Genomic DNA, 25,889 nt, shown 5'->3' with positions numbered 1-25,889 from the left:
CGCTGACAGTTTCATCCAAATCGGAGCACCTCTATACGACTTGTTTCACATTGGCAAAAAACTCGCTCTTAATTTAATTTAAGATTAAAGTAATTTTAAGTTATAATTCTAAAATCTCTAGAAATGTGATCAATTTTTTTGTTGTTGTGTTAAAAATGGCAAAAGAGCCACATATTTCCCAGAACAAGTATTTTGAAAATTGTAATACTTCATAAAAATTATAATATTTTTTTTACCTTGGTCTAAATCATAAGATAAAACCTTATCAGTAAAAATTATATTCAAAAACTGAAATCCTGTCTTCGGTTTGCGGTACATTTTGTCATAATAGCGCTATTTGAAATTTCGACGTCGAAGTGTCTCCAAAGAACAAAGAATTAGAAAAATTTTAAATTTCATTTTCTATATTTTGAGATATTAACAAAATCATTTAAAAAAAAAACAACTACATTGGCTCATACTCACCCCTGCTGACAGTAATACATTAAACTACTCGGAACAAAACATCTGGTCTCGTTCGTTTCTTCATTTTATGCTCTTTGTATGCATACAACACAAATCCGCCTCATGTTGCTACTTCAATATGAGTCTGCCCCAACGTTCGAAAGACAGGGAACAAAATCATCGCTCCTCACACCCACCACCACCCATTCTACTGTCAACCTTAACCTTTCATCATGTCATCCCCTCTAACTTTCCATTCGCTTTTCTTTTTTAAACTTTTGAATCTTCTCCACTTCCGCTCTGCTACTTTACTTGACAATTTATTTTTTCTTTTTTTCTTTTCCTTTATTCTACATTTTCTTGTTCTGCTTCTTCTTGCCGGTAATGTTGCCTGTGCCTGCGTAATAAGTTGATGTAAATGTGGTGTGATGATATCGATGTTTACCTTCCTCTCTTCCTGTCTTGTGAAAAAGCTTTTTTTTCGAGCCCTTACTGAACTCCACTCAAGAAGGGCTCTTCTCTTCCTTTTTACCTTTTATGAGCTGCGTTCAAACAAATTCAGTGTGTAGTTAGATAATGCTAAGCAAGTTTTTCCACACACAAATAAAAAACTGTGTATGTCGTTGTGTGTGCGTGTGTGTAATTTGCATTCACCAGCTCAACACACTTTTCCCCTGCTCGACGATACGTTCCTGGTTTTTATTTTTATTCAATGTTAAAACGATGTGAGTCGGTGTGTATGTGAGAGAACATATTTTCTACAACTAAACTGGACCTCCTTTAGTGTGTCACCTCCAACAAACAGAGTGTGTAAGGTCATCACAAACACACACACACACACACACACACACACACACACACGTAAACATTCACACCAAAGTTGCACATACAAGCTTTACACATTTTATGATCCTACACGCGGCGAGGCGTGCTTTTAGCAGAAAACACTCCGGGGAACACTTTTCACGCAAATACACCTGGTTCTGAAAGAAGAACTGGGTTTGTGTGCTATTTTCGGGGGAAACGCATTAGGTGACTGTGCACAAGTTATGGAAAGCTTTGTGAGCAGGAAGTTGACGGTGCAAATTTAATCGTTTATGAAGTTTACAAAGATGACAGGCATAAACATGTGCAAGAAATCATCGTCGACAATTTAAGGCAAAATTGAGTTAAGGACGCCATTTTGGCAGCTTTCAATGCCTCGAATTTTGACCCCCAAAATTCGATTTCAATCCTGAGATATTCAACAAAAACCAGAAAAACTCTGTGCATTGTTGTCACTCTTCATATAAAAGAAGTTTCGATCTTATCGTGCTATCTTGACACACCCTGCAACTTGTTGCAAATGCAACAACTGCCAAAAGGAATTTAATCAGATGACGTTTTGTCACACGTACATGCCCGACTACAAACAAAATGTGTTTGTAATCCTTTACATTAAACGTCAAAAATGAAAACAAGTTTTTGTTGGAACGGCAAAAAGCGACGTTTGACAAAATAGCAGATTCACACTTTTGAGTTATTGACGCAGCTTGGTCCAAAATCGCGTGCTCTTTAAGAAAAGCCCAAATTATCCAGTTCTTTATTCTAGAAATCAGGAGGATATCCAATTTTAAGCAAAAACTTTTCACGTAGCCTTATGTGTGGGACAAACTTGCCTTGCGTTTTTTTTTTTTTCAGCTTGCCGTTTTCGCATTCTCTACGAAATCGAGCTTTATTTTTGAATTTTATTTTTTTATTTTTTAATCCGGCTGAAACTTTTTTGGTGCCTTCGGTATGCCCAAAGAAGCCATTTTGCATCATTAGTTTGTCCATATAAATTTCCATACAAATTTGGCAGCTGCCCATACAAAAGTTATGCATGAAAATTCAAAAATCTGTGAATTTTTTGATCGATTTGGTGTCTTCGGCAAAGTTGTAGGTATGGATAAGGACTGCACTGAATAAAAATGATACACGGTAAAAAAAGTGGTGATTTTTTTATTTAACTTTTGACAAAGAACTTTGTCCTAAGGGCACTGTCTACGGGTGTCAATCCAAAATTTCGCGAAGCCAAAGTGTAACGATTTGTGTAATTGTTTAAACGCTTATATCTTCCACCCAATTCAAGCAATCTGCATGCTTTATCCACCAAACGAAAGGGGAAGTCTTAAATTGCAAGTAGACTACCTCACAAAGTTGATAAAACTTTGTTAAAGTATTCAAAAGTTAAGATGAAAATAAAAAATGAATGCAGGAAAAATCCCGGCTGCTGATTGGCTGAGAGCACTTTACAAATTTTGCCTTGCCTCCTGCTTTCGTGGAACTGTCACGCGAGAATGTTGCACCACTGTTGCCACATTTCATGCGAACTATTTAAGCTAGCACTTAGCCTCAGAAAAATTTCAGTGCCTTCCGTGGTTTCATCAAAGACGGATCCACGGTGGGAATTTTATTACTCACACACACACACGCACATATTGAAAGACACAGTTTGTGCACCACATTGGGAGGAATTCTGTTCTAATGAAGATTGTTATGATGGTCACCGGACAACCAGAATGATTTGGGGCAATGGGGTTGGGACCAATCTGGTAGGAATATTGGCCACACCCGGAGTGGCCAGTGCCCTCGGGAAGGTTCTACCGGGGGGACATTAATCGAACCATACGACTTGGGGCAATATGGGTATCAAAATTCATGGTTTTTGATACTGGTAATGAAAATGGCCATTTTAACCGGATTGACCACACCCGGAGTGGCCAGTGCCCTCGGGAAGGTTCTACCGGGGGACATTAATCGAACCATACGACTTGGGGCAATATGGGTATCAAAATTCATGGTTTTTGAAACTGGTATTGAAAATTGCCATTCTGACCGGATTTGCCACACCCGGAGTGGCCACACCCGGAGTGGCCAGTGCCCTCGGAAAGGTTCTACCGGGGGGACATTAATCGAACCATAAGACTTGGGGCAATATTGGTATCAAAATTCATGGTTTTTGAAACTGTTAATGAAAATGGCCATTTTAACCGGATTGACCACACCCGGAGTGGCCAGTGCCCTGGGGAAGGTTCTACCAGGGGGTCATTAATCGAACCATGCGACTTGATGCAATATGGGTATCAATCAGCATACCCATATTACCCCTAGTCGTATAGTTCGGTAAATGTCCCCCCGGTAGGACCTTCCTCCAAGGCAATGGCCACTCCGGTTGAGGCCAATCCGGTCAAAATGGTCATTTTCATTTCAAGTTTTAAAAACCATGATTTTTGATACCCATATTGCCCCAAGTCGTATGGTTCGAATAATGCCCCTCCGGTAGAACCTTTCCCAGGGCACTGGCCACTACGGGTGTGGCCAATCCGGTCAAACTGGCCATGTTCATTACCAGTTTCAAAAATCATGAATTTTGATACCCATATTGCCCCAAGTCGCATGGTTTGATAAAAGTCCCCGGTTGAACCTTCCCTCAGGGCAATGGTCACTCCGGGTGTGGCCAAAATCCTACCAGATTGGTCCCAACCCCATTGCCCTAAATCATTCTGGTTTTCGGGTGACCGTCCAACAATCTTTATAAGAACAGAATTCCTCCCAAGTTGGTGCACAACCTGTGTCTATCAATGTGTGGATGTGTGTCTGAGCAATAAAATTACCACCGTGGATCCGTCTTTGACGAAACCTCGTACTGAAATTTTCTGAGGCTATCTGTTAGCTTAAATAGTTCGCATGAAATGTGGCAACATGGTGCAAATTTTGCCTTTTCTCTTGCTGTCGTGGAACTTTCACGCGAGAATGTTGCACCATGGTTGCCACATTTCATGCGAACTATTTAAGCTAACAGATAGCCTCAGAAAATTTCAGTACCTTACGAGGTTTCGTCAAAGACGGATCCACGGTGGTAATTTTATTGCTCAGACACACACATCCACACATTGATAGACACAGGTTGTGCACCAACTTGGGAGGAATTCTGTTTTTATAAAGATTGTTGGACGGTCACCCGAAAACCAGAATGATTTAGGGCAATGGGGTTGGGACCAATCTGGTAGGATTTTGGCCACACCCGGAGTGGCCAGTGCTCTGGGGAAGGTTCTACCGGGGGGACATTTATCGAACCATGCGACTTGGGGCAATATGGGTATCAAAATTCATGGTTTTTGATACTGGTAATGAAAATGGCCATTTTGACAGGATTGGCCATTGCCCTTAGGGAAGGTTCTACCGGGGACATTTATCGAACCATGCGACCTGGGGCAATGTCGTTTTTGAGACTGGACATGAAATTTGCCATTTCGATAGTGGTTGTAAGGTCCATGATTTCCGGATGCCGTTTTTTCTGGGGGGGGGGATAGACATTTTCCGAACCATACTTGTTTTGGCAATAGTTTCGTTTTCTGGCAATTTATTTTCACAGAGATGTCAATGATTGAAGACATTAAATTAGTATTAATTATTAAGGATTAAATAAATTGGCAAAGAATTAAAAAATATAAATAACAATAGAATGATTTTTTAGAGTTTTGTGCAAAGTTCTTTGTCTTATTGGTCATGCAGAACATAACCACCTGCACCTTTTTATCACTAAAACTTGATTTGCAAAAAAACTGCATTTTTATTTTTTTTTTATTTTTTGATATGTTTTAGGGGACATAAAATGCCAACTTTTCAGAAATTTCCAGGTTGTGCAAAAATAATTGACCGCGTTATGATTTTTTGAATCAATACTGATTTTTTCAAAAAATCGAAATATTGGTCGCAAAAATTTTTCAACTTCATTTTTCGATTAAAAATCAAATTTGCAATCAAATAGTACTTTAGTGAAATTTTCATAAAGTGCACCGTTTCCAAGTTAAGGCCATTTTTAGGTAACTTTTTTGAAAATAGTCGCAGTTTTCCATTTGTTTAAATTAGTGCACATGTTTGCCCACTATCGAAAAAAATATTTTTGAAAAGCTGAGAAAATTCTCTATATTTTGCTTTTTTGAACTTTGTTGATACGATCTTAAATTGCTGAGATATTGCCATGCAAGTGTTAAAAAACAGGAAAATTGATGTTGATGTTGATGATGTCTCACCCAAACAACCAACCATTTTCTAACGTCGATTTCTCAGCAACTAATGGTCCGATTTACATTGTTAAAATATGAAACTTTCGTAAAATTTTCCGATCTTTTCGAAAACAATATTTTCATTTCTTTAAAAGGGCTTAAGATTGAATGTTTGGCCCTTGCATCGAAAAATGAAGTTGAAAAATTTTTGCGACCAATATTTCGATTTTTTGAAAACATCTGTATTGATTCGAAAATTCATAACTCGGTCAAAGATTTTTTGCACAACCTGGAAATTTCTGAAAAGTTGGCATTTTTGTCCCCTAAAACATATCAAAAAATAAAAATAGTGTTTTTTTTTTTCAAATCAAGTTTTAGTGACAAAAAGTTAAGTTAAAAATCACCAAAAAAAATTAACCGTGTATCATTTTTTTCCAGTGAAGTCCGTATCCATACCTACAACTTTGCTGAAGACACCAAATCGATCAGAAAATTCCTTCAAAAGATACAGATTTTTTAATTTTCGTATATCATTTTTGTATGGACAGCTGGCAAATTTGTATGAAAATTTATATGGACAAACTAATGATGCAAAATGGCTTCTTTGGGCATACCGAAGGCACCATAAAAGTTTCAGCCGGATTAAAAAATACAAAAAAAATCGAATGACTAAAATCTGAGAGAATTTCTCATATGGGACATTTATGCGAACAGTTTAGTTGTGTTTGAAAAAATATTAATAGTAAAAGTTTTACTACCCGTTCGAGCACGATACAGCAATCTGAAGGCAATTAGATCGCTTGGATAAATAAGTACTGGAACAAGGATTCAATTTGAAAAAACTTTGCAAATTAAACCGGCTGACAGTACCTCCAATATTTCTTCCAAAACTCAATCAATTTGAAAATATTCCGTTGTGAATCACCCATTCACACGAAATTCCAAGTAGCAACCGAGAAACGCCAATTCAACGAAATCATGCACGTGTGCCGAAAAAAACGAAAAACTTCTCCCCCGGGGCCATACAAGGAAGAAATCCCGAGGACAATTAGTTGGAAACGGAAAACTTTTGGCAGCCCACCACCCCCCTAACGGAAAGCGCAACCAATTTGCTTTTGCAATCTGACGAAACACAAAGCATAATTCTGCAGACTGCTGACTGGCGGCTGACGTCGTTTGATGTGGGTTAAACAATTTACTCCGTCGTGTCTCGTGAGAAACGTGAGAACGGCGATACTTTCTCCGAGGTTTTCCATTTTGTGAAAACTGAGGAAAGCCATCCCGGTGTGACACCCACGCGGCGGTAGTGATGTATATTTCGGAAAGTTTTCCACATCAGTTTTAATCGAGGCTGGAAATACGATGCTATCTCAAATTGGCAGTTTGGCACGCTGCTTCGGAGAAGTAATTTTCTCTGAGTTGTTTGAAAGTTCTTCGGTGTACCAAACACGGGAATCCTCTAAAATGTGTGCTAATTGGTTCAATCTTGATGGGTTCAAAGTTTGTTGGAAACGAGGTCTAATTTTCGTTTTGAAATATTGGGGTCATATTTTTAAACTATACAGCAGCGATTCTCAACGGGGGTACCGGGCCTACTTGATTTACATGGCAGGGGGTACCGGCCTAGAAGAAGGTTGAGAATAGCTGCTATACAGTATTCAGTAATCGAATGAAGGTTTTAAATTTTCAACAGAGTTCTTGATGGAAACTATGAACATTTGAACACTCATATTTTATTTTACCTTTAAACCCATCAAAATTAATTTTTGCAATTCCATCGTGAAACTACTTACTTTTCCTGTCATTCTTGAACGACGAAATAGCCTACTTTTCTGTACCAAAAATAACAGAATCGAATAGCAACACTTTTCAAAATAAATGCTGAAAAGTTCTACTTTTCAGCACTCAAATGGGTGCTGAAAAGTTGAACTTTTCAGCACTTGTTTCGAAAAGCAACACTTTTCAACATTTTTTAGATTTAAACGATTTATTGACAAAATACATGAAAATTTTACTTAAAATTTCACTCAATGGGTGTTTTCCGGAACTGCAAAAAATGTTGTATGGAACTCGTTGCAAAACTTGATTTTTTCAGCACTCTTCGTATTTATCCAACTCGATGAACCTCGTTGGATAAATGTACGACTCGTGCTGAAAAAATCCTATTTTTGCAACTTGTTGCATAAACTACTATTGGCGAAATATGAATTAGTTTTAAATATTAAATCAAATTTACAATTGAACAATACTCTAATGAAATTTTGACCAACCATGCGTCTCCATCAAATTGTTCTGCTAAAGAAAGTTCAATGGAGTACGGTCAACTTTTGCAGCATTATTGCAAACCATGTTGCTCGAAAAGTTTCATCCCACAATCTGTGACCTGACATACAGTTACAACTAATCAACTACAACTTGTCAGTTTGCTCCCAGCACGATTTCCGCTGCGACGACCACACCAGCAGTGGCAAAAGCATTCCATCAGACAGGAAGGGTTCACCCCGGGATTTGGCCAATTATTTTGCTCTCCACTTTTGGAGCCGCTCGTTGAGTGGTCCCCTGGGTCTGGCGGTGGAAAAGCCTTCATACATGTACGACCATGGAGTTGGGGGTGTACACAGTATTTGACCACTTGGAGTAAACAAAATATCTGTTTCCTTCTTTTCCTGTTACGGTTGGGCGGTAATTAATTAAATAAACAACCGCTTCGCTGAAGAGGTGGTCTCCCTTATGTTGACACTGCAACTCGGTGACCGGATGTTACTTGGAGAGTTCTCGATGTAGGATACCGTCCTGGTGGGATCAAGTGGGAAACCTTTGAATTTGTTTGTTTTGATTGTAGGGTTTGAGACAAGATTTTTTTTTAATTCTACCTATAAACACTAAAATTTAAAAAATGGGACTTTTGAAAAATGCCTAGAATATTGTCATTATAATTCAGACAGATAATATTAAAAAATAAAAATATTTTTTCAAGCGCCTCACACATATGAACAGCATTCAGTTATGGAAAGGAAATCTCGTTAAGCATGACTAAGTGTTTGTTTTGCAGTCGAAATCACCTCGTTGAAACAATTCTCCACCCCCCGAATCGTTGTTTCGAACGCGTTCCACCAATAAAATGATCCCCACAGCACGACAATAAACAACAATCGATGTTCATGTTCACCCCCGTTATCACCACCCCACTCTCACTGTTGTACTTTATTTTTACAAATCGACACGAATATATTTTCTTAAATTACCTTCTGTTGATCACAACCAACGTAAAGCACCCTCGATTTTCACTTACATCAATTGAGTTGATCGAGATAAGCTGGGGTTGTTAGGGACTATCAATCTTCCCTCAAATACGAAAACAGATTAGGTTGAAATTGTCTCTAATCACCCCCATTGTGTCTCTCATCCCCAGTTGATGGTACTTTTCTTCACCCAACAAATTGTGTTGTCTTTTGATTTTAACATTCGTGATGGAAATTCGTGTTTCGCTGTTGTTACATTTTATGGTTCGATATATATACAAGATATACTCCACGTTGAATGCTTATACATTTATTTGTACTCGGTAAAAAAAAACAAACTGTTGGATGTTGTCCTTCAAAATCACCCCATTTCAGTGAAAAAGTACTAAAATTTCATTCCCAACACTCCCGCAACAACAGTAATCATGATGGACGAGGAAGACGACGAAGACGACGAGGAAGAGGACATCGAGGAGGAAGAGCTGGACATCAGCGGTGAGCTGCTCGATCCGGACCCGTGGGACATGTACGGCGAGCTGGACGTCGAGGACCAGGATGAAACGACGGAGAATACCGCCCTGCTGCGGGCGGCCGCCAAAACCGAGATCATCGTGACGCCGATCAGTCCGGTAAGTGGGGGGGGGGGGGGAAGGGGGCATGGGGAGAAAATTTATCGGGATAGGATGTTTTGCTATTAATGTCTGCATTAGTATTCAGCAAGTCCATTTGAAAAGAGTCTCCGATCGGACTCAAAACATTCCTGAGGGTTTCTTGGCCAACATAATTAGACTCGTTTTTTTTTTTTTTTTTTGTTTGGCCATTAGGGTGACCTACACGGTGGTCCCAAAAATGGCAATTTTCGTCATTTTAAACAAACGTCATTTAAACCGATTTTTTCTTGTACGCAAGTAAGAGGTGATAAGTTGGTCTTTCTAGGAAAAATAGTCTACAGATCGAAAAATCTAGCTTAACATTCAAAAAGGCCGAACGAAACTTTATGAATTTTTGAAAACAAAAACTGGGATTTTCGGCGCATCGCGCGTGATATCGAGAATATGACGAAAACGGGAAAAACAACGTTTTTTTTACTCTAAAACTGCGAAACTTTAAAATTCAGCGATGACCTGTACATGTTTTGTTAAAAGTAGCATCTTTTACGTCTCTTACCTTCTATCGGATGAGAAAGCTGTAACAACTTTTCAATAGGGCGAAACCCTCAGATGTAAACAAACTGAGTTTTTGTCAGAATCATATAAAGCGAACAAAACTGATTCTAAAACACCCTCCATCATCACAAAATTCCGAAAATACGTAGTTTTACAAGCAAAAAACAAAAGGGCTAATCAACAACATCAATCAAAACAAACCAATTTGAGTTTCCGCCCTTGTGTTTTCATCCAATCACGAGGGGCGAATGTAGTGTTTTCTGCAAGTTTCAACTAATATTTAGAAACACTAAATTTTCGTTATAATTTAGTGAATTTTAACCTGACAATCCTCAAAATGGATCAAAATGTATGTTTTTGATGTCTCTGACCACAATTCCACAACAAACATAGATTTGTATGATCCTAAATACATAACTTTTTAATTTCAATTATTGTAGTATCGGATCTGGTATGCATTCACAATCTAGATATGAAGGTCCATAATTTACCGGTTCTTGGGACATCCGGGGATTCTGGGTCGAGCAGTTGCAGGACAAAAAGTTAGTGTAGGGAGGTTTAGGAGGAATGCCGTACAAAATCATCGCCTCCGTAACCATTGAAGCTAAGCTAAGATTGAGAAGGCAGGATGGTGTCGCGGGGTGGCCTAGTCGTCAGGTGCCATGTCTCCCACTTCCGGCGGGGACACCCCAAGGAACGTCACTTCAATATAGAGCACATCGTCAAACCAACTTGCTACTTACGGTGTATCCTAGCTCAACGAGTCTTGGCCTTAACCGGACTCCTTATGAAGGCTTTCTAGACCAATTTTTTATCACTGAGGTTGCAAATATCACTATATTATCACTGACTGTAGCGTTTCACAATTATAAAATAGTTGTTTCACCACTTTTTTCTTTAAAAACCCGAAAAGTGAACAAAAACCAAAAGGGCGAATCTGTTGTTTACTTTTGCTTTGTGGCGTAACCTGACGGGCTAAACCGTTGTTTTGGTTGAGTGGGTGGCGAATACGGTGGGGCGAAAATGGAGGCACGCTCTTCAAAAAGGCGTAATTTGTTTTTCTCAATTTTTAAAAGCAAAAACACCTTAATTAATTTCAAATTGCTCTCTATGATGAAATTATTGCTATTTTCTATTACGTTTTGATGCTTTTCATGCTTTTTTGTGGAAATAGGAATTGATCGGAATTGCAAAATTTTGAATGTTGATTTTTCTGAAACGGCAGGATCGTAGGTTTCGCCCTTTTGAAATGTTGTTACTGAAAGTAAAACGTCGGGCAATGAAAACGATGTAAACGATACTATTGGAATCCAATGTACTTTGTTAAATAATGTTACGAAATCACAGAAAAATTATGTCTACTTTTAGGCGATTTTGGGAGCACATGGGAAACAAACTGATTTTAGCCGGATGAATGTCCTATGTCACAATTTTTTTGCATAAACATTGAACAGTTATGTAAAAAAGGACAGTGCAAATGAAACCGAAAAGCTACGATATCTTACAAGCTGTAGGAAACATCGGTAAACAAGCTACTTCAAATCGAGTATATCTCGAGCCACAAACTATATGCGCCAGTATTCGAAGCTCAACTTGTCAGCTTGGCGAAGAAACGTCGAAAATCGATACAGTGTGAGTTTTTAGCGATTTTCTTGATGAAAATTCATGCTGAATTGTATTTTTTAAGAAGATGAAATGATGTCCAGCCATTAAATAAAACCTAGAGCTTTCTTTAGTAAGGCAAAAATATATAGTGCTATATAAACTAGTTGAAGATTGTAGTTAGAAAGTAACATTAAAAAGAATTACTGGTTATTTCGCTTACCACTTCTCTCCCTCCCACAGGTCAGCTCGGCCTTCGACCTCAGCCGGATGGACAGCGGTGAGGAGTACCGACGCCAGCCACGCCAGCTGACGATGGCCACGACTACGGCAAACGGCGCCACGACCAACAATAACGGCGACGGCGACGATCGGCTGCAGCTGACCTCCTCGGACGCAGCAGCAGCCTCTACCTCCACCTCAACCGGAGTTCCCGTTCCGATGGACTCGCTCAAGCCCGAGATGCCCCTCCAGCAGCAGCAGCAACAGCAACAACAGCAGCACAAGCGAATCGCTTCCGAAGACATATGAGAATGGCTGAAACTGTCCCCCATGGTCCCATCATTTAGTTGCCGCCACCGTTCCAGCTTCTTCCACGAGCACCTTCCCCCGATCCTGGCCCGCCTTCGGACTCTACTGGTGACCACGTGGTCACAGCGCTGCCACCATGCCGGATTCGTTTGCTGAGTTCAACCCGAGCCAAATTCCTCCATTGCTTCTAGGTTTTAATCACAAATCGACACACTCAAAAAAAAATACGCACACATGAACAAACATTTTATGAGAATTACGTTAGGTTTTAACTCAAGCTTACATTTTTAAATTAAATTTAGTCAACAAAATGTTCTCGAATAACCGTACCGCATGCTTTAATACATAGATTTCATAAACATTTTAGAACATTGTAGATCATAAAATTGCTTTTGTTTAATTAAAAATATGAACATTGTGAGTGAATGACTTTGTGGCTTTGTCAAATTTCCTTTCGATTGATACACTTCTTCATTTGTAGTCTTTAAAATACATCAAATCTGTCAAAGTTCAATGAATTAGAATTCATCTGAGTTTACATCAAATTCACTAAAATTTTGCAGTGATTTAAAGTAATTTTTATCTTGGTTTGGGTCTTCTTTAATTTTCTTTAGTTGGAATACATTTTTCTACATTTTTTTGAATTTTAAATGTATTGGATTGTTTCAGAACTTAAAGAAAGGGAGCGTTCTTTTAAAACGCAGTTGGGGTGAGGGTGGTCAAAGTCCATGTTGCGCTCCAAATTTTGTTACGAGGGGACAGGGAGTCTGAAAATCCAAATTTTTGCGTCGCGCAATAAAAGAACGCTCCCAAACTAAACAATAATTTGTACAAAAAAAGTTTACGCTCAGCAGAGCTTAAATCAAAATTTGTTCTTAGATAAATTTTCAATGATAATCCATGCATAAATCTTCTTGTTTAGAAACATTGACTAAAAAAATATCGGACATGAATTCAATTTTACCTTTGATAAATCTCAAGTAAATCCTTCACAATGTTTAACACGCAAATCACAAACTTAAAAATTTAGGCGTTTTATCAAATACAGCATAACAATTAAATTGTTTCCATCCACCCTTCATGACCAAATTACTTAAACACATTTCATTCTAAGCTACTTCACAAATATTCCACTTTGCTGAAAAAGTGCACACAAAAAAATAGGTTTGTGTTTTATGTTTAAAATGCTCCAAATACATGATTTCATTTTAAGTTTCGCAAAAAAGCACAAAATGACAACGTTTTAAGTAAGTTCAGTATTGTTAACACCCTTCATGATATTATTAGGCCAATGTAGCTAATTTGGCAATCGAGCAATGTTACAAAAATCTTTAAAATTCAACCAGAAAAAATACTCTAGAAAACGACGATCCCCAAGATTGCAATTAGTCACAATAAACGCGAGATCAAAGTGATACAAAACGGAATGTTTAACGTAAAATCGCAAAACAGCTAGATTGTTACTAGTGATTTAAAATGCTCTCCCCCTCATGATTTAGTTTGTGCTGTGGTTCATGTTACGATGCAAATATTAAATCTAACTAACAAAAATCAAAAAGGCCAAAACGGATTTCGACAAAAAAATAGGTAACAAAATAACGAGCAGTTATAAATAGCTAAGCGCCCACACGGAGACAAAACGGAACAATTCGAAATGTAAGGTAGTGAAAGGCAAAAATTGAAATGCAAACAAAAATGTCAATTATTAATTATAATGCTTGTAGACGAAAGCGGAAACAGTTTCGACGAAGCGCAAACTAGTATTATCTTGTAGATGGGCCAGGTTATTACAAGAACCGTTCTCGCTGGTTTCAGGGTGCTCCCAAACTGCAGTGCACCCCGCTAAAAGTGCTTCGCGTTCTAGACTCGCTGTTTTTCTTGCTAGTGGAATTTTGCAGGGAACTTTTCGAACTCAGACAGTTAGAATTCATTCAAATGTGCACCATTTGATAGAAATTCTTTTGAGCCCTCAGAGTTCGAAATTTGTGGCGAAAAAGACAAACCTAAAAATAAATAATTTCACTAGCAACAGAAAACACAAATAAACGGGACGCAATCGCTTTTCGAATTATAACATTCTTCCAAATGAAGCAGAAATTCGAAACGAACAGAGCCATAAAAATTCGGAATTGAACTGCGCTGAAATTACGATGAATTCACAAACCAAACTGAAAGACAAACCTGTAGAACATACATTATTAGCAGCGAAAGAGAGTAAAATAACAAGACAATAAAAAAAAGAAGTAATTTCTTTGCGAGAACATTCAAGCAAAACACGAGTTACTAACGGATCGGCTACTGAAAAAAATGAAAAAGAAACGTTAACATGTTAAGTATTCGCGCTGTACAGTACGGTAACATTTTAAGAAGGCGAAAGACGAAAGTTCAGTAGAATTTTTATATTCGTTACGTTTTCATATCCTTTATTAGCCGAACGCAGTTTATAGATATTGTTAGAGTCTAGCACACCCCCTTACAAGAAAGGCAAGTACCGTTATAGGATTCATCTTTTCTGTTAGTTTTACAGATTATTAAGTTTACTTTCTATTTTTAGTGTTACGTTTCTTATTATTCTTAGGAAGTTATAAAATACATTTTCACTATTTCTTTAAGTTTTCATTATTTTTATATCCGAAATTTTTCTTTCGTTTCATCTCTGTTGCAGCAAAAACATTTCTTCGATTTTTGAAAGCCACTTCCAGAACGATTTTTTTTTTTTTTCAAAATAGTAATATTCGGCTTTTAACGTTCGAATCGAAATTATGCATTCAAAACTGCACACAATGGCGCCCAGTTCGACCAAAAAGAAAGGCAGCTTCTCAATTCTGATTCGGATTACAAATTTTGGTGCTGCAAAACAGTCAGTAACAATTTTCTGATAGGGATCGTGCATAAACCACGTATCCTTCTAATTTCATTGGCCCTTCATGCACGAACACAGCAATAAATGAGGCTCTTTTCAAGAAGATGATTTCATCGCTTATCGCCAATGATTTTAATTATCTCATCATTTATTTGGAGTTTTGTTTTTAAAAAAGGTCAAATAAACCAAATTTCCAGTTTTTGCTTTTTGGGTGTTTTTGAAACCGCCTTGACTCAAGGGTATTAAAAAACACCCAAAAAGCAAAAACTGAAAATTTGGTTTATTAGACCTTTTCAAAAAAACTCCAGATAAATTCCCAGTAACGACGTTCTAGCAGATTTCTCACAGAGCTGGATATTCTAAATGAATTCTAGCTAGAATGTCCTACCGTTCTAGCCAAGATGTAGATTAGATGAAGTAAGGCGGAATTTCCTGTCAAAATAGTTTGCACGAAACCCGGATTTTATATGAAGATTTTAAGAAAAGTTAAATTTTGACCATTTACGGGTCAAATTTCTCCAGATTTTTTTTCTGTAAGGTTGTTAAGCACTCCAAACTGAACCAAAAAACTAACTTAATCCACCTATGTGGTTGATGCCTTCCTCACTTTTTACCAACAATGGGTAATATGCGTGGTTTGGACAAATATTTCAGCTATTTTTTTAGATCTAGAAAAATACTGGACTCGTTGGAAAGGTCTTTCAATTACCTAACCAACGATGGGTCGGATGTTGGATCCAGACATCGTTTACATACATTTAAGTGAGATCCGGCTTCAAAAAGTACATAAATATCACATAAGTGGTCTTAACTCGAGACAGGGTTGCCAGATATTCAAAGTTGTGGACTCGTTTGAAAGGTCTTCTAATAACCTAATCAACGATGGGTCAGACGATGGATCCGAACATCGTTTACATACATTTAAGTGAGATCCGGTTTCAAAAAAGTACATAAATATCTCTCAAGTCAGGGGTGCCCAACCTTTTGGCCCAGCGGGCCAGATCTGATTTTTCCGAAGCAGTGGCGGGCCGGAACTAATGTTAGTAAATGTTCAAAAAAGTAAACATTTTTTTCAGAAAATTTATTTGATAAGGTGTTAAATACACTAGTGTTGCAAATAAGATTCAACAAAGATAAGATGTTTTTTATTTATGTTTATTTTGTTTGAAATTGTATTGTAAATGTTTTTGTCGATTGAAATTAAATACCCTGATATCATTAACTTAAAAAGAACATTCAAATTTCGTCGTTGAAAGTTGTTGTCAATTTTGAAAAATCAACGTGACAAGATAAAAATCATTGAAACGAAATTTGGATTCAAATCATCTTTACGAAAAAACATTTTTTAAGTTGTTTTGTACCTTTTTTTCAAATATTTTACAAAACATTTCAAAATATTTTTAAAGGCACGAAATTTAAAAATGTGGAGAAAAATATATATCTGATAGTTTTAAATTTGTCATTCTTCAAATTTCCTAAAATAATTGAAGTTTATAGAAAAAATTGCTATCTGATTTCTTGATTCATTTTGAAACATTTTTTAAAATTTTAAAAATATTTGCAGCGATCTTTATATTCGATATGATTAATTTGCTTTTTTAAAGCTTTTTTCCAGCTAAACTTTATTATTGTTTTGCTTACTCATTTATGAAAAATCAATTCAAATCAAAATCCTCACAAATGTAACAATTCAAATATAAGTTAAAACAGCCAACATTTTTAGAAATTTATATTTGACACTTCTTTTTGCATATTGTTTAAGTATAATAATTGGTTCTGAAAATTAATATAGAAATGATAAGAATTAAATTCAATGTAAAGAATGTGAAATAAAAAAATACAAATGCAAAATCAAACAAAACGTTGAATTAGCAACATGGTATCTCAAAAGCAAAAATAAAACAAATAAATGTTTTTTTTTTTTTTTTTCAAAATATTGAAGATAAAAATTAATCTCATGATTAAATTTTAAATTTTGACACTCAATTTATTTATTGAGTATTCCATAAACAACCTTTAGGGCCGGTCATAGAACTATTTTGAAAAGCCGTCGCGGGCCGGATGAAATGGCTTCACGGGCCGGATCCGGCCCGCGGGCCGGACGTTGGGCAGGCCTGTCTTAAGTGGTCATAACTCAAGACAGGGTTGCCAGATCTTCAATATTGTGGACTCGTTGGAAAGGTCTTTCAATTAACTAACCAACGATGGGTTGGATGATGGATCCGGACATCGTTTACATACATTTAAGTGAGATCCGGCTTCAAAAAAGTACATAAATATCACTTAAGTGGTCATAACTCGAGACAGTGTTGCTAGATCTTCTATGTTGTGGACTCGTTGGATAGGTCTTTCAATTACCTAACCAACGATGGGTCGGATGATGGATCCGGACATCGTTTACATACATTTAAGTGAGATCCGGCTTCAAAAAAGTACATAAATATCACTTAAGTGGTCATAACTCGAGACAGTGTTGCCAGATCTTCAATGTTGTGGACTCGTTGGAAAGGACTTTCAATTACCTAACCAACGATGGGTTGGATGTTGGATCCAGACATCGTGTACATACATTTAAGTGAGATCCGGCTTCAAAAAAGTACATAAATATCTCTTAGGTGGTCATAACTCGAGACAGGGTTGCCACATCTTCAATGTTGTGGACTCTTTGGAAAGGTCTTTCAATTACCTAACCAACGATGGGTTGGATGATGGATCCGGACATCGTTTACATACATTTAAGTGAGATCCGGCTTCAAAAAAGTACATAAATATCACTTAAGTGGTCATAACTCGAGACAGGGTTGCCAGATCTTCAATGTTGTGGACTCGTTGGATAGGTCTTTCAATTACCTAACCAACGATGGGTCGGATGATGGATCCGGACATCGTTTACATGCATTAAAATGAGATCCGGATATATGTGAAAACACATTTTTATACATAACTTTTGAACTAGTTATCGAAACTTCAAACAATTCAATAGCGATGTATGGGACCCTAAACCAAGTCGATTGCAACTGGTTTGATCAAAATCGGTTCAGCCAGTGCTGAGAAAACTCAGTGAGAATTTTAGTCACATACTTACATACACACACATACACACACACATACACACACACACATACACACACACAGACATTTGTTCAGTTTTCGATTCTGAGTCGATATGTATACATGAAGGTGGGTCTTTGAGCTTTTAATAAAAAGTTCATTTTTAGAGCAGGATTATAGCCTTACCTCAGTGAGGAAGGCAAAACGCGTTTAGGTGAATTATTTTTTTTTAATATTTTTGTTTTAAAAACGCATTTTGGTTCAGTATGGCTTGCTTAACAACCCTACAGAAAAAATCCGGTTAAATTTGCCCGGAAAATGGTCAAATTTTAACTTTTCTGAAAATCTCCATATAAAATCCGGATTTCGTGCTAACTAACTATTTTGACAGAATTCTGGCAAAACCAGCTCTGCTAGTATATTTCGTGACTGACCAAACGCAGCCAATTTTCCGAAGGGATCCTGGAGAAAGCCTAAGGTTAGATTACACCTAGCTTTCTTCTGGTCATTTAATAACATTTGTAGTGCACCATTGCATTTGAATGCATTGAAACATCACAAATGTTACAGCGGTCAGGCCTACTGCGTAATGTTCACCGCAGAGATGATTCGTTAAAGTGGGTTGAGTTTGAGCACGGAATGTTCATAAAACAACACATTTCCTAATCTACAGGGTAGGAAGAAGCGTGGGGACTTGCGCTCCAAGTTTTTGGTTTTAGACCAATATTCGGTAGGAGCAGTATGTTATAATGATTTGGTACTCCGGGATCCTTCATTGTATTCAAATGCCCTGACACTATTTGTCTTAGTTATAGCACCACAACTCGTGCTTTTAAGAACATTGATTTCGATTATATTTTTTATTCTGGAACTTATTTTTTTTCAGCTTACTTTTTTAATATTTTTTTAACTGCATTTTTTCTGCACATAGAATAGTAACGGTTAAGGAAAATCGAAAATTTGTACATATAAACAAAGACAAAAAAGTACGGAGAAAACGTTGTAAATTTCAGAGAAACATAGCAAATGGGCAAAGTTTTAAGGAGGTTCAAATTTAGAGTGGAATGTTTTGTTCTGCCAGCAAATCCAAAACAAACTCATTTATCATGTGTAAATAACATCACCGCGTTGGTTTGATTCCTTAAAATCACCATGAATATCTATTTTCCATCGTGTAACATTGATTTTTTTTCATTAAAGAATTTGCTTGTTAGTGAAATAAAAGTTGCTTTGATTCAATTTAAATTGAATTTACTACACATTATGCTGTTAGAATGCCGTAAGCTAGTCCGTCCTTTGTTCAAAACACAGACCAAAAGGCATTATTTAGATAAATTAAAACGATCGAAACCTACTTTAGCATTTACCCTCATCCCCCAAAAACAGAGCGTAACGATTAAAGTGCTAACGATAGTCAACACTAAAGGTTTAACCATTATTGCCATACTAGTGCTAGCAAGTAGTCGGAGCATCAGAAACGGAAATTAAAGTATCGATTTTAAATGTTGCCAATTTTAGTTGCGAAGATTTTTATGTGAATCCTAAACGTAGTTAGCAAATTCAGAGTTTGATAGCAAAACGATATGACTAGTAGTTGAAGTCCATTCAAAAGTATCTCTACATAATATAACCAACAATCCCAAATCTATAGTTTTAGAACAAGTAAGAATAAAACGCCTTCTGTTAACAAATACCCTTTTCAGTTAAGTTACTTTCAGTGATACCAACTTGAATATACATGATAACTTTAACTTAAAAATAAAGGGATCACAGAAAATGGTACAAGAGCTTTACATAAAGGATAAGTTAGGAAAAAAAGTGAGGAATAAAAAACTAAACTACTTATTTCGACCTATTTAAACCATCGCTTACAAAAAGTATTATCGATAGCCGAAAAGAACATATAAAATATTAACCAAACAAGAGTCATGCTTCAAAAAGTAGAGTTTATTAAAGTATATCAAAAATTCTTTAGCATAAATTTTAATCCTACATTTCAATCGAAACGCAAATATTTTACCTTGAAAACTTTCATTAAATGAATATCATACCCATCTATTGCAAATTTGTTGCTCTTTTTTAGGCGTAATTTAAAAATTGTTACATTATTTCTAAATCAACAACATAAAATGTACATATATAACAAAACAAGAGCAAGGCTAAATAAATGCTCTGTACATAGTTTTGGTACCAAATCATTCGTTTCGCTTCCATTTGCATATAAGTAACGGAGAACAAAATCCAAGCGTAGCGATAAAACCATGAACAAATGAACGGTATCGAACCCAGAATACTATATTTATAGCTATATATAACGGCCGAAGTGAAACTTTTTATTCTTTTATTACTAAGAATTGTGATATCGCCGAGAGAAGCAAGAACAAACAAAACACACACACACAGATAGATGAAGGATATATTGTACTGTTATTTAAACTAAAATAAAGTCGCGCATAGTGAATTAATAGTAAATAATGAACTCGTGTAACTAAAACCTTGTACAGTATAGTGTAAACAAAAATATTCTTAATAGGCGCTCTAATTTGTAATGCCACACAAAAAAAAACTAGCAAATGTAAAAATAAAGTAAATTGAAAGAAACAAGCGAATAGAACTGCAACAAACCCCCCACTGGAAGTGGTGCCGGGCTTCATACGGAACGAGAAGCTCGGAGCAGGGCGAACAATTTAAATAGGCCAGTAAAACGTATCGTAGTAAAAGAGTTTTGTTTTATGGCGTAATTCATTGATCCGAAAGTACGTGGATGTTTATTAACATATTTTTGACTTTCATACTAAAAAAAGGTACAGGTTTTACTTTTTTGGGGTTCATTAGTAAAAAAATATCGATTTTCAGGTTTTAAAATGTGATCCATTCTTTTACAACCTTTCTAAAATTATGTTTTTTGCAATTTTGAGTCATGTTTAGGAAATTGTTAAATTTTAGGAAATTTAGTTAGGGTGTCTGTCCCTATTTGGGCCTAGTACCTATTTTGGGTCTACCAAACTCAATTCAACGAAATTGTGCATTTCAACAAATCTAGCAGGAATCGGCCACTACAGAATGATGTCATTTTGGTGGGAAAGAATAATTCACGTTTTCCTCTTAAGTGGGAAATAAAGCAATTAAAATATCACTCTTCACTTTTTGCCTTCCTCACCTCAATGAGGAAAGGCTTTAAAATCACTCGAAAAATGAACTTCTTTTTTCGACCTCCTAGACCCACCTTCATGTATACCTATCGACTCAGAATGAAATTCTGAACAAATTCTGTGCGTGTGTCTGGATGTGAATCCGTGCACCCAAAAATATGCACTCGATTATCTCCGGACTGCCTGAACCGATTTAGACTGTTTTGGTCTCGTTCGATTCGTCTTGAGGTCCCACAAGACCCTAGTTAATATTATGAAGTTTAGAAAAGTACTTCAAAAGTTATGCTAAAAAAACGGTTTTAGCTAAACTTCGGAAGATTGTAAAAAGGGTGGTTTTTGAAAGAAAACCCGTCATGCTATATATTGTTAGAAAGGTATTTGAAAGACCTTTCCAACGCGTTCAAAAAATTTAAGATCTGACAACCCTATCAAATGTTATGAGCACTTAAGTGTTATTTATACACTTTTTTGAGGCCGGATCTCAAATATTTTGATGAAAAAGTTGTCCGGATCTATTATGCGACCCAAAGTTGGATAGGTAATCAAAAGACCTTTCCAACGAGCCCAAAAGATTGAAGATCTGACCCTATCAAAAGTTATAAGTACTTTAGTGTTTTTAATACAATTTTTTTGAGACCTGATCTCAGATATTTTGATAAATTAAGTGTTTTTTATACGCTGTGTAGTGCATTCACTTTATGAATATGAGGAAGGCACCAACCACCTAAAGGTGGATTAAGTAACGTTTTTCTTGGCAAATTGCTAATTGCCCATTAGATCCAAAATTTTCACGCTCAGCACACGAAGTTGAGTTGAAGACCGACCTTCTAAGATTTGTGGTTCCTGAGCTATCACCGTATGAAACTAGGAGGTTCGCTCCAAAATCGCCAAAAAGTCGTTTTTTGGGGAGGTACAAAAATGGAGGGGGTGGTTCGATTTGGATGAAATTCAGGATTCTTGCATGTTTTGATAGGGTATTTTAACCATTAGTGGACCCCCTAGTAGAGCCGAAGCACATTTTTCACGAATTTTCAATATTTTAAGCACTTTTTCGTAACCCTTTGTACAAAACAATGAAAACTGAAGTCTTTCGAACAATTTTGACTATTTGTTTCATCAGTTATTTGTTTTTGAGCAGAAAAATAGCCAATTGAAAAAAAAAATTTTTTTGCCTGTTGTGGACCCCTTTTTCCTATAGTGGACCCGGGTCCATAATCCGATTGTGGACCCGGGTCCACTATAGGCAAACTGTTATTTTTATACCAAATTTAACCAATATTTGATGTTTTGATGCATGGTGTAGGTCTAATGATAGATATAATGAATAAAAGATGGATTTTGCTCACTTTTCATCATAAACAAATATTTTTGTTAACAAATTTGGCTTTAAACAACAAAAACCAAACAGACATTTAAACACATTTATTTCCGAAAAGATCAGAGAAAACGTCTCAAAAACCACTGTAAACATAAAAATAATTTAAAAAAGTAATCTTGATGCTTTTTTCCATACTAATTAAATAAATGGTTGACCGATACTAAACAATAGAATTGTTTACAGTTGCTGATAAAACCACGCATGTTTATTGGAAAAAAGTTTTGTTATTGATTTATTATTATAAAATATCATTTCAAACTGCAATTATGGTGCTTCAGTTAAGTACAATTAACTATAGTTTTGATTAATTATAAATTCTTACGGCTTCAGCATTATTGGTACTTTTAACATGAAAACAGCTATATTTATACTCATAATTGAAAAAATATGCGTTTAACTTGATAACAACAAGCATTTATTGTATGTTTTAGAGAAACTTTTGCTTTAATACACCGTTTTCATCATTTTTGAAGGTTTAATTAACAAGGGTCCACTTTTGGAAAAGTTTGGATTTTCGTTGTCCTATATTGGACCCTCATATTTTTTGCTAGAAAATTGCATTTCTTCGCTTTATTTTAGTAAATATCCTTAAACTTACATTACTTCAACTTGCTGAAGTTAAATAATCAGTCAAAAAATGATTAGATGGTTAATTCAATCATAAAATATAAATGCAGTTTTGTTGTGAAAATGCTAGTGGCCATGGCTGATTTCAGATGTCCAAATCAAAACACTTATTTTGGTGAAAAGGACAATTCAATGTCAGTCAACATTGTTCTAAATGATGCTGAACATGCCAAATAAAAGATTTGTAGACAACAACACGCTTGTTGTCTACAAATCTGATTTTATTGAATTTTCCATTAAAAACCCTTCAGAGGGTCCACTATAGGAAAGGGGTCCACTAATGGATAACGTACCCTAGTACCAAGAGCCCTGCCAAATTTGAGCAGGATCGGAGAGGGTAATTTTCAAATGCTGTTCCGCTTCAGATGGAATGACCCATATGGAATTGCTGTAGGTATACATCGATTCAGCGACTTCTCTGAAGAAAAATCCTATAAAATCGAAAAAAAGCTTCAAAAAGAATGACTCAACTGACTCAACAGACTGACAAAATGTTACGATGCACCCCCCAAAAATCGGAAAAAAGATGGTGCCAAATATCAGGCCCGGCATTTTTTACCTTTAAATTCTCGGAAAAATACACCGTGAACTATGTGTTTTAATGCACGACAATCTAAAATTAGCTTCGACCTGTGTTTACTTATTTGAACAAGTTTATTTATTTCCAATGTTTTCCTCCCCCGTCAGAGGTAGAACATTCGTTCTACATTAGCATAGCTGACCACGTGCTGCACATATGTTTACAGTAGCGAGCAGTTATAAATAAATCCCAACAAACACCGGAAAAGATTCTTTCTCAATCAGTCACAAACCAATTTGTGTTACTTACTTGGTACCAGTGTTATTTATTACCAAAATAGCCTTCATTCTGCAAACTTAAATAAGCTAGTTTTGTTCAGCAATAGATGATGCACACACTTCTTAACAGTTTTTTTTTTAAATGTTGCTATTTGAAAACAAACAGACGGGAAAGTAGCTTTGAAAATAATACCGTGAATTATCCAAATTCAAATGCAGTTGCCTGTGTGTGGACTCACTTCCTGAGAGCATTTCTGGGTCCGATAGATTTGTTAATTTTTGATGCAGCTCACACTAAAGGCATTTTTTTTATTTCAAACGTCAACTTACGGCGACGTGGTCAGGCAAAGATTGAGGAAATCCTCGAAACCGATCGTAATGACACCCTTCTGCTCAGTGTCCCGCGCCCGGAACGCCTCCGTGAAGCGCTGAATCTGCACACAGGTCACGATGAACTGATCGACGGAGATCTCCTTCCGCTGGACGGGATCGTTCTTTGCGATCAAAAACTGGATAAATTGCGGCGAAAAGCGGAATCCCATCTGAGTGAGGGCTGAAACAAGAGGGAATGGTTTAACACACGTTTATGTGCAAAGTCTAATATATTTACCCTGAGAAAGTTCAGCTTCTTCAATGTGACCGGATGCATCCCGATCGTAAGTTTTAAACAACTGAAGCCATTGGTTAATGTAGTTGTACAATTTATCAAACTCAAGAAGATCAATCGTTCCACTGCGGTCGCCATCAAACATTCCTGCGAAAATAAATTCATCGTTTATTTAGAACATTGACTTATTATATTCTATCCAAAAGTCCGCTCACCAATCATTAAATTGCAAGCCGTGTCAGAAAAGTGGTCCCCGCGGCCATTGATCAGCGCTGCTTGGAGCTCCTTGCTATTTATCTTCCCCGAGTTGTCCTTGTCCACGTTGCGGAATATGTTCTGGATCTCGGGACTCACGCCGGGCTGTTGCGGCGGAGGAGCACCGTAGCCACCTCCGTAACCGGCTCCGCCGTAACCTCCTCCTCCGTACTGCTGGCCGGGATATCCGCCCTGCAATATGATCGAAGGGATGCGATAATTTTCATGGAAGTAATAGAACATTTATTTCAACCAATCGAAATAATCTTAAAGATAAATATAAAGCAGCTTTACCACTCACCTGATAAGCCATTGTCTAGATGGGTAATCAAACCAATTAATGATTCACAATTGAATAATGAATGAAAATCCTCGTACGCCTGTTTTTTCAATGAATCAAAATTGTAAACTAAAAGGAAAACGTCAGCTGGCTACCAATCACTAATTAAGGGCTACCAATTCAAACTAAGGGCGAGATGGTATTTCTTTTGGTCAAAAAATGTCTATGTGTAAATCAAGCAAAACATTGTAAAAGGTCCTTAGTCGATTATCAAAACATTGAGAAAAATCAAGTTGAAGTTTGGGAACTGTTTTTCAAATCCTATTTCAAGAGAATTAAGATTATTTAACTGATTATCCACTTAAATGGTGGAAAACTATTACGACTACGTTGTCTTGTACTTATAATTACCAAAAAATATATTTTATTCGAGAAAATTGATGAAAAAGCAAAATAGGCCCAGAAAAAATATTTTGCCCCGTGGGGAGAGAGTTGGCCCTTTGCGTTTTAAGTCCTTTGAAAACAGTGAAAGGTTCACTTTCCATGTTGGCCCCTGGCCAAACACGATGTCAAATTGTTTTTGTTGATGCTTTGTTTGTTTGGGCCGGTGCCAAAACAGACCTAACCAAAACAAATTTTACTTTCGTGTTTGGCCTTTGGCGAATCGAATATTGTTTTTCGGTGTTTTGAATAGTTTTTTGAAGATTTTAGTCGTGGTTTCGTGTTATTTTATGCCAAAAAGATCATCTGTAGCCCAACTTAGTGGGTGAGATGTTGGGTGTTGATTGTATTTTATCGTGTCCAGCAAAGATTGTTCCCGAAGAAACAGAAAGAAATTTTTGAAACTTAGGTAAGTCTGAATT

At 36.7% G+C, this 25,889-nt stretch overlaps 2 protein-coding genes across 18 annotated transcripts in view; one reads left to right on the top strand and one right to left on the bottom strand.

The window, feature by feature from the left end:
* The window catches only part of LOC6036398 (potassium voltage-gated channel subfamily KQT member 1), a 349,585-nt gene extending 334,958 nt beyond the window's left edge, over positions 1 to 14,627 (top strand). For 16 of the 17 annotated variants that reach the window (XM_038263226.1, XM_038263224.1, XM_038263227.1 and 13 more), the window contains 2 exons: positions 9,137 to 9,345; positions 11,728 to 14,627. In XM_038263226.1, the coding sequence (XP_038119154.1) occupies positions 9,137 to 9,345; positions 11,728 to 12,015 (497 nt within the window). In that variant the 3' untranslated portion in view covers positions 12,016 to 14,627. Of the gene's footprint in view, positions 1 to 9,136; positions 9,346 to 11,727 lie in introns of those variants that run through there. The other variant, XM_038263238.1, reaches the window with a different exon arrangement.
* A 9,279-nt stretch (positions 14,628 to 23,906) lies between these two features.
* On the bottom strand, positions 23,907 to 25,207 carry LOC6036401 (peflin). Its single transcript, XM_001846402.2, has 4 exons — positions 25,048 to 25,207; positions 24,707 to 24,938; positions 24,495 to 24,638; positions 23,907 to 24,437 (listed from the first exon to the last, which is right to left on the bottom strand). Exons 1-4 carry the CDS (start codon positions 25,057 to 25,059, stop codon positions 24,211 to 24,213), a joined length of 615 nt encoding a protein of 204 aa, XP_001846454.2. The 5' UTR covers positions 25,060 to 25,207; the 3' UTR covers positions 23,907 to 24,210.
* Positions 25,208 to 25,889: the final 682 nt, after the last annotated feature.

This window comes from Culex quinquefasciatus, chromosome 3, assembly GCF_015732765.1.
Source record: "Culex quinquefasciatus strain JHB chromosome 3, VPISU_Cqui_1.0_pri_paternal, whole genome shotgun sequence".
Lineage (NCBI taxonomy): Eukaryota > Metazoa > Arthropoda > Insecta > Diptera > Culicidae > Culex > Culex quinquefasciatus.
The sequence above is the reverse complement of the archived record's forward strand: the minus strand, read 5'-3'. Positions and strand labels throughout refer to the sequence as shown.